Consider the following 18,264-nt stretch of genomic DNA (forward strand, 5'->3'; position numbering starts at 1 on the left):
GCTGCGAAAATGTGGAAAACAATTAGCGTGTAGAATAAGGTTATCCTGTAGCAACACAATGATATGGTAATATGTATTTCGAGTATTCGCATTTGTTTCTGTTATTATGTTCATCGCAACTAAACTGTCTCAGATGAGTTGCGTTTGCAATGTATCATTTTGGTACCACGATAAGAAAATGGTAAAAGTCTAACAAAAGAGCGATGCTATTAAAACTCATAAGTCGAAAATGAAATGACAACGCTATTACTCAAAACAAAAAACGGCGTAAAAACCAACAACAGTCCAAAAAACACTACATAGAAAACTAATAGAGACTGAGCAACACGAAAAGCACATCAAAATTTGGGGTGATTTCATATGCTACAAAAGGGTAGGCTGATCCTGTTCCATATGTGACACTCTGAAACTCTTGTTATTATCTTGTTTGATAGTAATGAGTTTTTGAAATGAGATTGAATATGTAAACATTCAACATAACTTTCTGATGTATTGTACGGAAACACAGTTATAACTGGGCAGAGATAGATTAAGAGCCCCATTTGATGGTGAAATTTTGTTGATTAAATAGGGAACCATTGGAGCATGAATGGAGCCCTCTTATGTTGTAAATGCCCTCTCCTTATGAAAACATTTTAATACGCCACTGTTTGGCCCTTTTTGTGAGTATATGTATCTTTTCATCAACCGCTTGACAATAAATATAATCATACTTGGAATTTTGATCTACCGATATATATATAACTCGTCTAAACATCAACCTAACAATGTTAGATCTGTAAATTTGCTCACGCAATTTTTTTGTTCTCTCCTCGCCGGGATTCAAACCCATGCATATATATATATATATATATAACTCGTCTAAACATCAACCCAACAATGTTAGATCTGTAAATTTGCTTTCGCAAATTTTTGGTTCTTCCCTCGCCGGGATTCGAACCCATGCTACTGTGATATCGTGACACCAAATCGCCTGCACTGCAGCCGTCCCGCTAGACCACACGACCACCTGGGCTCTTAAAAAAGAGCTTTCGCTGGCCGTGTGTTACCTTTCCACGTCAGTTTTAATCTAGCGGCGTACTGCAGTACATGATATATAAGGCATGAAGATGTTATTGTTACAGATCAGCTAAATTATCTATAGTAAAGGATCCTACAAATTAATGTAAGATACAGTCACAGAAAATAATTATATTTATAAGTACGTCTGAGTCAGTGACAACCCTACAACAGATGTATCCATCGGATCGCCATCAATGATGGTGATACATGGCTGTGTACATAATGTATATACAACTCGTCTAAACATCAACCCAACAATGTTAGATCTGTAAATTTGCTTTCGCTAATTTTAGGTTCTTCCCTCGCCGGGATTCGAACCCATGCTACTGTGATATCGTGACACCAAATCGCCTGCACTGCAGCCGTCCTGCTAGACCACACGACCATTTGCGAAAGCAAATTTACAGATCTAACATTGTTGGGTTGATGTTTAGACGAGTTGTATATACATTATGTACACAGCCATGTATCACCATCATTGATGGCGATCCGATGGATACATCTGTTGTAGGGTTGTCACTGACTCAGACGTACTTATAAATATAATTATTTTCTGTGACTGTATCTTACATTAATTTGTAGGATCCTTTACTATAGATAATTTAGCTGATCTGTAACAATAACATCTTCATGCCTTATATATCATGTACTGCAGTACGCCGCTAGATTAAAACTGACGTGGAAAGGTGTCACACGGCCAGCGAAAGTTCTTTTTTAAGAGCCCAGGTGGTCGTGTGGTCTAGCGGGACGGCTGCAGTGCAGGCGATTTGGTGTCACGATATCACAGTAGCATGGGTTCGAATCCCGGCGAGGGAAGAACCAAAATTTTCGAAAGCAAATTTACAGATCTAACATTGTTATGTTGATGTTTAGACGAGTTGTATATACATTATGTACACATCCATGTATCACCATCATTGATGGCGATCCGATGGATACATCTGTTGTAGGGTTGTCACTGACTCAGACGTACTTATATATATATATATATACATATACATATATATTAGACTAAAATAACAACAAGTCTAAATTGAAAACTACATATATATATATATATGTATGTAGGACTCAAATCTATGGCGGGTCCAAATCTATGGCAGATTCCTAATCTATGATAAATATGACGTTTAAAACGCCAAACAAAACAAATCTATTGCAGATTTTTGTTTTCTCCAAATCTATGGCAGATTTAGGAACTGCTTAATTTTCCGGGAAAAAGAGTATAATATAACGTCACAATATCCTGAAAATTCAGGGCTATAAGTCTGAGGGAAAACAGAACTTTCTTCTTGTAAGGCCGTGAACACAATTTAATATGGAGACAAGCGTTTGGTTTTGAAATTTCCTACATGCAGTTATGGCCCTGTTAAAATAAAAGTGAGGTAAGGTTTCCTGAGACAATATACCTCAAGTTAAATGAAACCAATTTTCAGACATTTCAAGTATATTTAAATAATATTTATACTTTTGTTATTAAAAAAATTGGGAAGTGTTTCCCGATTTTTTTGGGGAAAAAAGGATGAATTTATGAAGAATCTGGTGCCATCTCATACTTTCGATTAGACCTGCTGAGTTATTTATTTTCTATACATTGCAAGTCAGGTAATTTATTTTCAAACTACCACAGAACAAACCATTTATTTTTGTGATTATCAAGGCTGAGTTATCTATTTTCAAAATCCTCCTGCCCCCCCCCCCCCCCCCCCCAGAATATCAAATGGTCGTCCCCTTACTAAGCTTGATAAGGTTCGCAGTTTTCAGAGTATACATCGTCTAAAGACAATAAGGTTAAATTAGAAACAAAGATAATAAGATTGATATGTTGAATGTCGCTGCGAAAATGTGGAAAACAATTAAGCGTGTAGAATAAGGTTATCCTGTAGCAACACAATGATAACCCAACAATGTTAGATCTGTAAATTTGCTTTCGCTAATTTTAGGTTCTTCCATCGCCGGGATTCGAACCCATGCTACTGTGATATCGTGACACCAAATCGCCTGCACTGCAGCCGTCCCGCTAGACCACACGACCATTTGCGAAAGCAAATTTACAGATCTAACATTGTTGGGTTGATGTTTAGACGAGTTGTATATACATTATGTACACAGCCATGTATCACCATCATTGATGGCGATCCGATGGATACATCTGTTGTAGGGTTGTCACTGACTCAGACGTACTTATAAATATAATTATTTTCTGTGACTGTATCTTACATTAATTTGTAGGATCCTTTACTATAGATAATTTAGCTGATCTGTAACAATAACATCTTCATGCCTTATATATCATGTACTGCAGTACGCCGCTAGATTAAAACTGACGTGGAAAGGTAACACACGGCCAGCGAAAGCTCTTTTTTAAGAGCCCAGGTGGTCGTGTGGTCTAGCGGGACGGCTGCAGTGCAGGCGATTTGGTGTCACGATATCACAGTAGCATGGGTTCGAATCCCGGCGAGGGAAGAACCAAAATTTGCGAAAGCAAATTTACAGATCTAACATTGTTGGGTTGATGTTTAGACGAGTTGTATATACATTATGTACACATCCATGTATCACCATCATTGATGGCGATCCGATGGATACATCTGTTGTAGGGTTGTCACTGACTCAGACGTACTTATATATATATACATATACATATATATTAGACTAAAATAACAACAAGTCTAAATTGAAAACTACATATATATATATATGTATGTAGGACTCAAATCTATGGCGGGTTCCAAATCTATGGCAGATTCCTAATCTATGATAAATATGACGTTTAAAACGCCAAACAAAACAAATCTATTGCAGATTTTTGTTTTCTCCAAATCTATGGCAGATTTAGGAACTGCTTAATTTTCCGGGAAAAAGAGTATAATATAACGTCACAATAAAAAAAACGCCATATAAGTCGTCGCCGACTTCAGCAAAGTTGTTGGCTCTCAAGTTATTCATGACGTCCTGTGTTTAAAATACTCAGGAAAACGGAAATCAAAATATTGGGAATGGAGTTATAGTAAATATTTTAGCGTTTACGGCTGGCAAAGTATTTACGGTGATAATATGAAATTAAAGGGACTCAAATCGTCACCAGTTAAAAAAAGATTGATTAAAGCTGAAATAAATATTATATGAAAATTGTTCAATTTCTTGTTTGTTAATGGACTTCCGTTTTTTTCTAGTTGTTTTATGTTTTTTAATGGATTAAACAGGTACATGCACAGATTGAGAAGTGGTTATTTTTTCAGAGATTATCGTTTTAATCCTGATTTCTGTATTATACTATACCACTCCTACACTTTTGTATGGTTGACATCACCATTTGGTTTAACATGTTTATAGACATGCTTCCGTTGTCGTACATTTCAAGTCATTTAAGACAAGTTAGCGATTGCCATTTTGTATATGAACTGCCTTGTTATACATTTGCACAAAATCTGCCATAGATTTGAAACAAAAAAAAAAATCCGGCAAAGATTAGGAAATTACCAAACTTGCCATAGATTAGGGTTTAAATAAATCTTTCATAGATTTGGAATGGTATGACGTCATATTTACCATAGATTAGGAATCTGCTAAAGATTTGGAACCCACCATACATTTGAGTCCTACATATATATACATATATATATAAAATTACATACCTCTTATAGCAATGGAGCTAGGGAAAAACATACGAAGTGGAATGCAAATAAATCCAATCTTTTTACTTGGTTAAGTATGTGTTGAATCGTGAATATTTTCTCAATGTTTAATGATATATATATATAATAAAGATATGACACTTTAACATTATACTGTTTTTTTCCTATCCAGTTGGTTGATTTTGTAAAGACTGTTTTGTGTTTACTATGTTGTCAATGAGAATATGGTGGTACAATTCTAAAAGGTGACCCATTTTTAATATGTACATTTTAGATACCAATTCTGTTTTGGAGGTATAATATTATTTCAACAGTTCATACATTAGAACGAAAGACACGTACCAATCAAAAGCAAAGGTATGAATATGATGATGAATACAACAATAAAAAAGAAGAATGTGAATTGCTAAAAATATCCCCCAGTACAAAATACCACACTTAAACACAATTATCCGACTACCCTAAAAAAGCAAGACACAGAAACAAAGACAAATATAATCGAGCCATGCATGTCGAGATAGCTTGACAGGATGATTAGGTTTACGTAAACACAAATTGCCTTTTGCTCTAACTTGGACACACATTGTTAATTACATGAAATAGTATTTGCCATGTTTACTTCTGAGCACACATGTAAAATAAATTAGTAAAATTTCTGAAACAAATAATTCAGAATTTAAACCTATTCATTTTTAACAATGATAAAAACATAGCAAAATGCCTAATTTGTACACAAAAGGCATGAGTTTATTGAAGTAGTAGCGCTGAAAGTCAATCAACAGAAGGTTTATATGTATTCTTAGAAAACATGTTAGACAGTCACAAATCATGGCATAATGTTTTATGGCATTGTTCAAAAAGCCTTTGACAAATCCACAATTAGCCTTTAGTTTACGAATAATAGGTTGATACTTGTACACATAACATTGCTAGATTAGCCGGTGGTACAATTGTTGAGCAGATGCATTTTTTTGTTTTACTTAATTCAGATCTGAAACACAAGATGTATGTAGCAAATTGACAAAATATCTGAAGGACAACTTGTTAGGTGTGTCAGTATGTTATTTGGTAGTAAACATCGAGGGGTTAATCTGCCCTGCTTCAACATGATTCCTAAGATAATAAAACCACAGACACTGTGTTCTCTTCACGTGTTCCAAGCTAAAAGACTTCTGATATCTTACTACATGGAAAAAGAAAGTTTACAAGTTGATAGATGAAATAACCATCCGTCATACAGTTTTGTTTTCAAACCATCTTTGTTGTTAATTTCTATGTCATGCTATGAAGGAGACGTAACCATATAAATGATATCCTTTTTCAAGTTCATATGGGATATATTCCGTCACAATAGTAACCAAACCTTATAGTATTCAATAAAAGGACACCAAAAAATAATTTTAGAAAACCACGTCATAAAAACTTCATCGTAAGAATAAAGGTCTAATACATATTCAAATATACATCATAATGTCACATCGATTTAATATTTAAAAGAAACCGTTGATAATTACATACATATGCGACATTGTATAATAATAATAACGTCAGTACTTGTGAAGTTTATAGAGGCCACAATGGTTAGGGTTAAATTATATCCAATCTTCTATCGTTACCAAATATGTGTGAAATTATAAAAACTCTATCCATCTTTTTTTCTCACAATGTGTTATGGTGAATGTTACATCTAAATACCAGATGACAAACCAACCCTCCATTACTCTACAACTTAATACATTATCAATACATTTCATTGCAAATTGCATCGGACTGTCTTATTACTCATTATAATTAAAATTATAATTAGAATTACCACACATAAAAGTATAAGTATTAAAGACCTCCTGCAATAAGGGAAAAACATATATAACAATGTAGAAATTGAGTTACACAGAAACCTTCGATTCAGTACAAAACAAAACCCATAAACTACAAGAGCGAAATTGTGTGTTATGAAACTATAAGACATGAATCATTCATCTTTTATTTATTTATTTTGTTTGTTGTTTTTTGTTTTTTTTAACGATTACAAATATTTAATTCAATTATTTCCTGATATATAAATACCGAAGTAGCCCATGTCGCATACTTAGGGATATTTCTATTGAATTTGACATTTGCTGCTGTACCCGATGATTGGTCATGCAGATTTTTTTTTAACCGATTATTTTAATATTTGTTCTTGTCTAAACTATTCATGAAATATACTCTACCTTATGTCAGGAAACTTTGAACATTTCGAACGATTTCCTATACTTTTCATCTAACCTAAACCTAACTAATACATTCTAAGAATGTTATGTCATGAAATAGGGCATTAGAAAAAAGTTATTCTAGAGTTAAGAATTAAACTTGAAAAGACAGACATATCAATAGGGTACCCCAATGTTCATGCAAATGATTTTCCAGTCTTAGTGCTGACAGCATTGATAAGGTTTATATTATACGAAGAAACACATTTATACTTATGAACAAAACAGATATCATCTGTTTAAGATTCCAAGATGGTCAAAGATGTTTGCAATAACATATGTTTTCCTCTATAAAACTAAATTGAAAACTATGAAAGACAAAGGCAAACTAACCATACTTCTTTATCCTTACATAGAAATTTCAAATTATAAAATTAACGACCTGATGAAGAATAAAATACAAGAACTAAGTCTACATATATACCAGGATAGATATTTTTTCGCATATGGTAATTGGAATAAGGGCTTTAAACTTCTTAAATTTAGTACTAATCTTCCAAGATAACATAATTTTGAGATCTCTTAATTTATATCTAGGTATGAGTTGAACATATTTTGGGTAAAGGAGGTGGCCCTTATTTATATAATGTCAATCGGATCACCAGTAGTGATTGTGACACAAAGCTGATTATACGTCTGTATATATAATTCGTGTAAATAACAGACCAGCAATGTTAGATCGGTAAATTTGCTTTCGCAAATTCTTTTGTTTACCTCCCTCCCCGGATTGGAACTAATGCTACTGAAATAGCATTGCATCAAATCGCTTGCACTATGCCGACGCGCTAGACCACTCGACCACCTGCGCTGCACAACAAATGATTAACTAAATTATCTAACGTAAAGGATCCTACAAATTAATGCAGGATGCAGTCAAAAAATAATTATATCATAAGTACGTCTTAACCAATGACAACTCTCCAACAGATTGTGTCCATCAGATCACCAGCTTTCGCATTTGTTTTGTTCTTCCCTCGTCAAAATTCGAGCTAATGCTACTGATACATCGTTGCATCAAATCGCCTGCACTATGCCGACGCGCTAGACCACTCGAGTAATAAAGCTGTCGGAGACGGTTTGTTACCTTTCCTCGTCAGTTTTAATCTAGCGTTGTAACATAGTACATGATATATAGACATGAAGATGGAATTGTAACAGATCAGCCAACATATCTAATGTAAAGAATCCTACAAATTAATGCAAGATGCACCCACACAAATAATTATATTATAAGTACGTCTGAACAATTGACGACTCTATGTAAAGTTAGATTTCCCCTCTCATACCTGAATAATGCGACCTTTACTATGTATATTTTGAATTCGCAACATAATGTTAACTATGATTCTGTATTGTGAATTCATTACAAATGTTTCGGCTTACATTTGATCTGACGTGTCGTAAATATGATAACTTTGTCGGCTGTATGACAGTTGTATTAGGTTAATGAAAGATATATGAAAAGCGATTATGATGTAAAAAGTAAAACAAAATAAGCGAACTCCTAGGAAAATTCAAAACGGACGTCCCCAAACAAATGGCAAAATCAAAACTCTAACACATCAAATGAATTGTTAACAAAGTAATAAATGTAATCACTAAACCATTTCAAACATGTTAACTAGTCCTTGCTATTTGTGCGTCCTGCCATGACAAGGACAAGATAGGTAGGTAGATCGGTATTGATACATTTTAAGTCCTCTGTGTACGTTTCACACATTTATTATTTTTTTTTATTTCAGAATTAATTTATACATTTGTATATTCTAATATGACGAGCTTCTTTCGCTTTGTGAATACACCCATGCTCTAAATCCATTAAAATGTATTTGCACATGCGTATATTGACTACTGCAGAATAATGAATTTTATCAAGTTGCATGCATTTAATATATTGTATTCGTGTTTTATAGTACAATTTGGCAGTTCAAGTATCCATAATTTATTTAGTATGCATGTCTGTTATAATTACTAATCTCATTATGTATAAGGATTTGTGAATCAAACTCGCATTATTTTGTCAATCGATTTTTGGAAAGAAAAGTTTAAATATTTTCATTTTATATTTTTAAATGATGTCACTTCCTAGATAAATTTGAGATAATAGAAAAAGTTGCATCTTATTAGCTTATGTTCGATACAATAATGGTTTTTGGAAGGGAAGCATATGTCTCTACAATGTCATTTATATTTTCCCTATTCATGAAAATCACGCATCTGGAGGCGTACTTCAGCTTGCCCTTAAACGAAAATATGTTGTAGTTTAATAAAAATATACATCACAATTAATTCTTAAACATATAAATGAACTAGAATAATAATAAATATATATATATATATATAACACTGACCAGAGGCTGGCACCAAAAAGATGCGTGGTTAACATTTTTTGTGAGATCCCAACCTTCCCCTAATATCTCTAGCAAATGTAAAATAAAAAAACAATTCTTGAAATTTAGAAAAAAAAGTAGTTTAGTGAAATAACATAAATGATTATAGCGTAATAGAACACCTTGCATAAGGTTAACTTTATTTTCAAAATATTCAAGCATTAACAAAGCGTAATGATATTTCAAAATAAACTTCGGGTAGGTCCTTTTGGATGGATTACAAAATGTAGATAAACATTATTTATTTTTATCTATTTTTGAATAGTTTACACTAGTTTAACTTTGTTTTTGACAAAAACATTTCTATTTTTATAGATTTGTATTGTTAGTTGATATACTGTGGACATGTACATTCATTCATATAAAATAATAGAATAATATGCATGCTATCAAACTGTAACATTATATACTTTTCAACCACAAAGGTTGATAGATATGGCCTTGATTTATTCTGTGTTGGGTCGTCCGTAGGGCAATGGGGATACTTGCATACATATATATATATAGATATATATGTAGGGTCTATAAGAATATACCAACCATCTATCTACCCGATATATATAAGTCTGAAAATTACACCAAACAGTGTTAGAGTTAGATTTTTCTACGGACAAAGTTTTCTCTATCCCTCAGCGGGATTCGAACTCACACCTATGATACACTACAGCACCAATCGTTTAGCCTATATATATATATATATATATATATATATATATATATATATATATATATATATATATTTGTATCCGATCTGTTAATAATTTGGTCATTGAATAACACCGATCGTTTAGAGTTAGTGTCAGCCTTTTGCTGTAATTGACCATTGCAGCAATTATCTGAAGGGTCCGTATGGATCTGTTACAAGACAAAACCTATGCACATATCATATAAACCTTATTTCTTTCTGCAATCCAAATTGTACGATCTGTCTCCTTGTCATTTCAATTTGACGAACCTGCCTTTTTAATCAATTGTATAGTTTGGTCTCGTCTTGAACATACACGACATACATTTTTTTTCTGTTTTTCGTTAAACTAGCAAAAATCGATTTATTGTAAAGATTTTGAACTCTTACATATTTTATGCAATCCACCAATTTTTAGCCGTAAACAAATGCCGAATATATTATTTATCAATTTACTTAGATTTGAACAATGTTAACTATATACGGAATATTTTATACCAAACAAACGAGTACATTTTCGGCTTTTCAAAAATATCACCATCAGAAAGTACAAAAAAATCATTGGTAGCTTATTGCAATTTCCGATCTACTAAAATCTGCATCCTGGTAAAATTACTTTGTTGATACTCTGATTTATTTGAATAAAAAAAAAATACAACGTCGATCAACATATTATAACTGGAACAATTGTTCAATTTTGGTCGCGACATGGATTTAGAAGTATACTGTTTTTTCGGTCTGAGTATTTGACGTTCAACCTGCATTTGTAAGTGGTATTTTAAGTTTGCAATAACTGAACAGTAGTTATATATCTCTTTTCCTACCGTTTACATTGCCCTAGTTTGACTTAAAAAAAAGTGAGTGTTATGCTGTGTATATAAGTGTATAAAAAAATACAATTGTACGTATTTGCCATTTTAATAGATACCTGCATATTTTTATCACGGTTAACATTACATTTTGAATGCTGTAAAAGCTGAAAGGACTGTTTCATATCAATAAATATTGCCACTCAAGCCCCCCCCCCCCCCCCTTTTGCGACAAAAATATGCCCCTTGATAATATGAATTATTTGGAAAACTGTATAGTTAGAGCTAATGCAGACTATTCTAACCAGATTTGCATGAAATTTATTTCATAGGTTAATACATAAAACAAATCGTGGACAAGTTCGAAAATAAGTGCCAACCATGTTTTTAAAGTGTTATGCCGTTGGAAGTATTAATTTAATAGAAAATTTAAATTGCTTTGTGAGCCAAATTACCAATTAAAAAAAATTATACCATTATATATATATATATATATGGGTTCGAATCCCGGCGAGGGAAGAACCAAACATTTGCGAAAGCAAATTTACAGATCTAACATTGTTGGGTTGATGTTTAGACGAGTTGTATATATATACATATATATATATATATATTATATAAAGTGCCTAGAAAATCAACCTAACCATGTTAGAGTAGATTTGATTTGTAACTTCCTCCCCGGCGCCGGGGCTGGAACCTGTACTTTTTTTCTAACTTCTTCGACAACACCGCCTAGCATTGCGCAGAGACATTATCCCCTCCTCTAACTCTAGCTTATAATAAAAATAAGCTTTCGTTTCGGGAGGTGTTACCTGCTTGTAGGAATTAAACAAGGATCTCTGATACAATACGTATTTATTTTTAGTGTACAGAAATGATCATCTACTCATCTCATCAGTATAATTGCAGGATGCTAATCTATTTTTAGAAGCATACAATCACTGTAAATAAATATATGTATATGTCTGCCTGTGTGTAGTGACAACTGCAAATTATACCTTGTCCATCGGATTTCTTATGATTAAGAAATACCAGGCCTTAGAATATGTATAAAGTGCCTAGAAAATCAACCTAACGATGTTAAGGTAGATTTGATTCGTAACTTCCTCCCCGGCGCCGGGGCTGGAACCTGTACTTTTTTTCTAACTTCTTCGAAAAGTTAGAAAACAAGAGGCTCTCAAGAGCCTGAATCGCTCACCTTAATTCTTTTGGTTAAATCTCTCATCAATGATTATTTTGGCTTTTCAATTTATTTAAATGTTTTTTGGATCGTCCTATTTTCTTCAAAAGCCAAAAAAAAAAATCATTTTCTCCTATGTTCTATTTTAGCCATAGGAGCTATGTTTCTTGACATACAAGGAAATAAAATATAAAATTTATACTAGCTACTCTGAAACTCATTTAGCCTAAGTTTGGCTGAAATTGATACAGCAGTTTCAAAGGAGAAGATTTTTTAAAGTAAGTCAACATGATGAACAAATTGTGAAAAAAGTCTTTAAAGGGCAATAACTCCTTAAGGGGTCAATTGACAATTTTGGTCAAATTGACTTAATTGAAGATCTTACTTTGCTGAACATTATTGCTGTTTACAGTTTATTTCTATCTATAATTATATTCAAGATAATAAACAAAAACAGCAAAATTTCCTTAAAATTATCAATTCAGGGGCAGCAACCCAACAACAGGTTGTCTGATTCATCTGAAAATTTCAGGGCAGATAGATCTTGACCTGATAAACAATATTACCCACGTCAGATTTGCTCTAAATGCTTTGGTTTTTGAGTTATAAGCCAAAAACTGCATTTGACCCCTATGTTCTATTTTTAGCAATGGCGACCATGTTTGTTGATAGATCATAACTTCGGATACAATTTACAAACTATATACCCTAAGGAACATTCAGTTAAAGTTTGGAAGTATTTGGCCCAGTAGTTTCAGAGGAGAAGATTTTTGTAAAAGATTACTAAGATTTACGAAAAATGGTTAAAAATTGACTATAAAGGGCAATAACTCCTAAAGGGGTCAACTGACCATTTCCGTCATGTTGACTTATTTGTAAATCTTACTTTGCTGAACATTATTGCTGTTTACAGTTTATCTCTATCTATAATAATATTCAAGATGATAACCAAAAACAGCAAAATTTCTTTAAAATTACCAATTCAGGGGCAGTAACCCAACAACAGGTTGTCTGATTCATCTGAAAATTTCAGGGCAGATAGATCTTGACCTGATAAACAAAATTATCCAGTCAGATTTGCTCTAAATGCTTTGGTTTTTGAGTTATAAGCCAAATAGTTATCAAAGGTACCAGGATTATAATTTAGTACGCCAGACGCGCGTTTCGTCTACATAAGACTCATCAGTGACGCTCATATCAAAATATTTATAAAGCCAAACAAGTACGAAGTTGAAGAGCATTGAGGATCCAAAATTCCAAAAAGTTGTGCCAAATACGGCTAAGGTAATCTATTCCTGGGATAAGAAAATCCTTAGGTTTTACAAATATTTGAAGTTTTATATTCAGGAAATTTATAAAAATGACCACATAATTGATATTCATGTCAACACCGAAGTGCTGACTACTGGGCTGGTGATACCCTCGGTGACGAAACGTCCACCAGCAGTGGCATCGACCCAGTGGTATAAATAGTTATCAAAGGTACCAGGATTATAATTTAGTACGCCAGACGCGCGTTTCGTCTACATAAGACTCAAAACTGCATTTGACCCCTATGTTCTATTTTTAGCAATATCGACCATGTTTGTTGATAGATCACAACTTCGGATACAATTTACAAACTAGATACCCTAAGGAACATTCAGTTAAAGTTTGGAAGTATTTGGCCCAGTAGTTTCAGAGGAGAAGATTTTTGTAAAAGATTACTAAGATTTACCAAAAATGGTTAAAAATTGACTATAAAGGGCAATAACTCCTAAAGGGGTCAACTGACCATTTCCGTCATGTTGACTTATTTGTAAATCTTACTTTGCTGAACATTATTGCTGTTTACAGTTTATCTCTATCTATAATAATATTCAAGATAATAACCAAAAACAGCAAAATTTCCTTAAAATTACCAATTCAGGGACAGCAACCCAACAACAGGTTGTCTGATTCATCTGAAAATTTCAGGGCAGATAGATCTTGACCTGATAAACAATATTACCCCATGTCAGATTTGCTCTAAATGCTTTGGTTTTTGAGTTATAAGCCAAAAACTGCATTTGACCCCTATGTTCTATTTTTAGCAATGGCGACCATGTTTGTTGATAGATCATAACTTCGGATACAATTTACAAACTAGATACCCTAAGGAACATTCAATTAAAGTTTGGAAGTATTTGGCCCAGTAGTTTCAGAGAAGATTTTTGTAAAATATTACTAAGATTTACGAAAAATGGTTAAAAATTGACTATAAAGGGCAATAACTCCTAAAGGGGTCAACTGACCATTTCTGTCATGTTGACTTATTTGTAAATCTTACTTTGCTGAACATTATTCCTGTTTACAGTTTATCTCTATCTATAATAATATTCAAGATAATAACCAAAAACAGCAAAATTTCCTTAAAATTACCAATTCAGGGGCAGCAACCCAACAACGGGTTGTCTGATTCATCTGCAAATTTCAGGGCAGATAGATCTTGACCTGATAAACAATATTATCCCATGTCAGATTTGCTCTAAATGCTTTGGTTTTTGAGTTATAAGCCAAAAACTGCATTTGACCCCTATGTTCTATTTTTAGCAATGGCGACCATGTTTGTTGATAGATCATAACTTCGGATACAATTTACAAACTAGATACCCTAAGGAACATTCAATTAAAGTTTGGAAGTATTTGGCCCAGTAGTTTCAGAGAAGATTTTTGTAAAATATTACTAAGATTTACGAAAAATGGTTAAAAATTGACTATAAAGGGCAATAACTCCTAAAGGGGTCAACTGACCATTTCTGTCATGTTGACTTATTTGTAAATCTTACTTTGCTGAACATTATTCCTGTTTACAGTTTATCTCTATCTATAATAATATTCAAGATAATAACCAAAAACAGCAAAATTTCCTTAAAATTACCAATTCAGGGGCAGCAACCCAACAACGGGTTGTCTGATTCATCTGCAAATTTTAGGGCAGATAGATCTTGACCTGATAAACAATATTATCCCATGTCAGATTTGCTCTAAATGCTTTGGTTTTTGAGTTATAAGCCAAAAACTGCATTTGACCCCTATGTTCTATTTTTAGCAATGGCGACCATGTTTGTTGATAGATCAAAACTTCGGATACAATTTATAAATTAGATACCCTAAGGAACATTCAGTTAAAGTTTGAAAGTATTTGGCCCAGTAGTTTCAGAGGAGAAGATTCTTGAAATAGTTTACGACGACAGACGACGACAGACGACGGACGACGACGGACGCCAAGTGATGGCATAAGCTCACTTGTCCCTTCGGGACAGGTGAGCTAAAAACCTATATATATATATATATTATATATATATAGGTTTATATCAGCTTCTGCTTCTGTTTTCCTTGTCAAGTTATGTGGGGACGTTATTTTCTTATATTTCCTTCTGTAATAATCTTGAGCAACTCTGGTCATGTCCTCAGTTGGTCTACGAAAAATGTGAAAAATCCATCTCCATCGTTTCTGCTTCGGCACATAATCCAAGTCGTTTGATTTTGTGTTCTCGTGGAGGTCTTAGTTTGTGTATTCGTTCTCAAGCCTTTTCTTTAAGATATTTATAAAAATATTTTTGAAAGAAAAAGAAAGTTTTCTGTTGTTGTAGTGATTGCCCTTTGACATTGGACAAACAATATATGTACAACGCGGGGTAGATTGAAACTTTTTCATGATATAAACACAAATAAAATTCTTTTGATTTGGATCTACTGGTATGACGATTTCAGCTTTGCATTTGTTCATTTTAGAATTCTAAGCAGTAACATACCCTTTGTCAAATCGTATTTTATTTACACACACTTTGTTTCGTAACTGATAAGTGAGTGGAAAGCATGGTCAACATATACATTCGTGAGTTTTAATTATTTTTATATCGTAGACCATATAGTACATATTTTTTATATCTATTCTACAGCAAAATCAATAAGTGAAAAAATACCATTATAAAAATAATCATTGAATTATATAATATAACATATATTACCAAAATTGGGTGAAAAGAAACAGCCAAAACAGTATCGTATGTATAAGGCTTTCACGGTTAACAAAATTACCGAATTGTCCTATAAGAATCGAAATAATTCATGGCAGCCGTATATTTTATTTTATTTAACCATGGGTTGGGCATTTATGTTCGATTATTTTACCCTGACCGTTAGCTGAGCGTAACCCATGGTTGAATGAAAACAAATCTATGGCTGCCAGGGTAGGGAATTTATATTCGTATTTTACCCCTCGCTATCGCTCAGGGTAAAACAATCGAATAGAAATCACCAACCCATGGTTAAATGTAAACAAATCTACGGCTGCCATGAATTATTTCTTAACTAATTGCGTAACTATAAAAAAAAGAACATTTTATTTAATACCAATACTGTTTTTAAGTACGCACACTTTGCGTTATAATGTAATTTTTGAATTGCAGAGAATACAAAGTTGAAACATACACAAATTTTGCATTTGTATTCACTTCTGAATTTATCTTGAGTAGAGCAGATTGCCATTGCGTGTAATGGACCAATTAGATCCGCCGGGAAACTGGTAACCACCTTTCAGTAACAAGTATAATCTTGCAGCGGAACCGATAAGTCTGAAAACAGAAGAAACCCATGACTCTCTCGGTTTAGCGTTTCTATATGTTACGTTATGCCTTGCTGCAAACATTCGCAACAACTCTTCTTCTAATATTTTCTTCCTTTCGTTCTGAAGTTTGTTATCCAATCCAATCAACTCCAGTTCGTGTTTTTCTTTTAAAGTTCGTTGTATATCCGTTCTTGATAGTTTGTACTCGTCGGAACACATATGTATTCCGCCATTGCTATTTAACATTTGATCGATTATTGAAAACAAATGGCGAACCTGAGCATAGGCGTCATGGCCTGTTAGTGTGTTATCGAACGTTACGTATCGATTGTCACAGGAAACTTGAATAGAATGTTGTATATGTTCTGGAAGTGAGTTAACATAATCTTTAAAGTTACAAATTCCGCCATTGTGGCGTTTCCAGTCATCAAAATAGGTGAATACAACAATTAAGTGTTTATAAATGTTACTACCAAATGAAGACCTGCATATTTTGAATGTTTCAAAGTCCTCCTTTGTAAAGCGTCCGCACCGAACGACCAAGAGAACTACATGGGGACCAGGTCGTGACAGATCAAAGCAAATATCTATTTCTTTTTGAACGTCTACATCTCCGTCAGTATCAAAAATTCCAGGCGTATCTACGACAGAAACTTCACGATCAAAGATGTTGTCAGTGTACTTGCGGCAAGTTTTAGTGAGAGATGATCCTTGACATTCTGCAGGAAATACCCTTTTCCCACCAAAAATAGTATTTCCCGTTAAACTTTTCCCCACGCCTGTTTTTCCAAAAAGAATAATACGATTCATGTCGCTGATAACGTAAAGACTGAAAGGTAAATCAAAGCTGTTAAAGTAAAATATTCCAAAAATGTTTTACGGAAAGATAGTGATATTTTGATACAAGAGTCATGCCAAAATATGTGCAGAACATAAACAATCAATAGTTATTCACACTCGTATCTTAAAATGGATTCATCAAGACCAATAGAAATCAATAGTTAATATAAAACATTTTAAACGAACATGAATATCCTCGTAGATCTATTTTAGAATCGACAATAAATATATAAAAGATTAAATTTGCATTCGTTTAGCGGATATTTTGATGTTTTCATAGTTATAAAGCTATATGAAAGAAAAATGAGATTAAAGTTTCAGTAGTTCTAGATATATTATTAAAATCTGATAATTAAAAATTATTAAGCAATAATTCGTAGAAATTATTCTGCACTTACCATAAACAATATTACTATTTTTTCCAATATCAATACTAGTGATCATGTCTTACTTATTTTGACAAGGCTTTTGCGCACACTAGAATGTTTGTATATTTACGATACAAATAAATACGTTTACATGGAGATTATCGAATGCATATTTGATTTCTTGTCAAAATTTGTATGACAATAACAGTATTATACAAGGAGCACGACCTCGTTATAACAATAACTCATAGTAGAAATCACCGTTTAAATTACAGCACTTGCCAATTTTTTTATTAAAAGTTATAATATCATACAATATATCATTTAAGGCATTGTTCCACTTCAGAAAATTCAAAGAACATTTTTCATTCCATTGTTTAAAAGTATTTATGCAGTCACGTGTTTTGCTTAAAAAAAGAAAATGTATATGGTTCTCGATCGACACAAAC

The 18,264-nt window shown here is 33.1% G+C and overlaps 1 protein-coding gene across 1 annotated transcript; it reads right to left on the reverse strand.

Moving 5' to 3' along the window:
• Nucleotides 1-16,502: 16,502 nt before the first annotated feature.
• On the reverse strand, nucleotides 16,503-17,417 carry LOC139494280 (GTPase IMAP family member 4-like). The gene has a single exon (XM_071282449.1). The coding sequence runs from the start codon at nucleotides 17,415-17,417 to the stop codon at nucleotides 16,503-16,505; it is 915 nt and encodes a 304-aa protein (XP_071138550.1).
• Nucleotides 17,418-18,264: the final 847 nt, after the last annotated feature.

Source organism: Mytilus edulis, chromosome 11 (genome assembly GCF_963676685.1).
Source record: "Mytilus edulis chromosome 11, xbMytEdul2.2, whole genome shotgun sequence".
Taxonomy (NCBI): Eukaryota; Metazoa; Mollusca; class Bivalvia; order Mytilida; family Mytilidae; genus Mytilus; species Mytilus edulis.

What these genes read in the sequence shown, in the direction of transcription:
- LOC139494280 (XM_071282449.1), bottom strand. Translation starts at nt 17,417, where the DNA reads ATGAATCGTATTATTCTTTTTGGAAAAACAGGCGTGGGGAAAAGTTTA.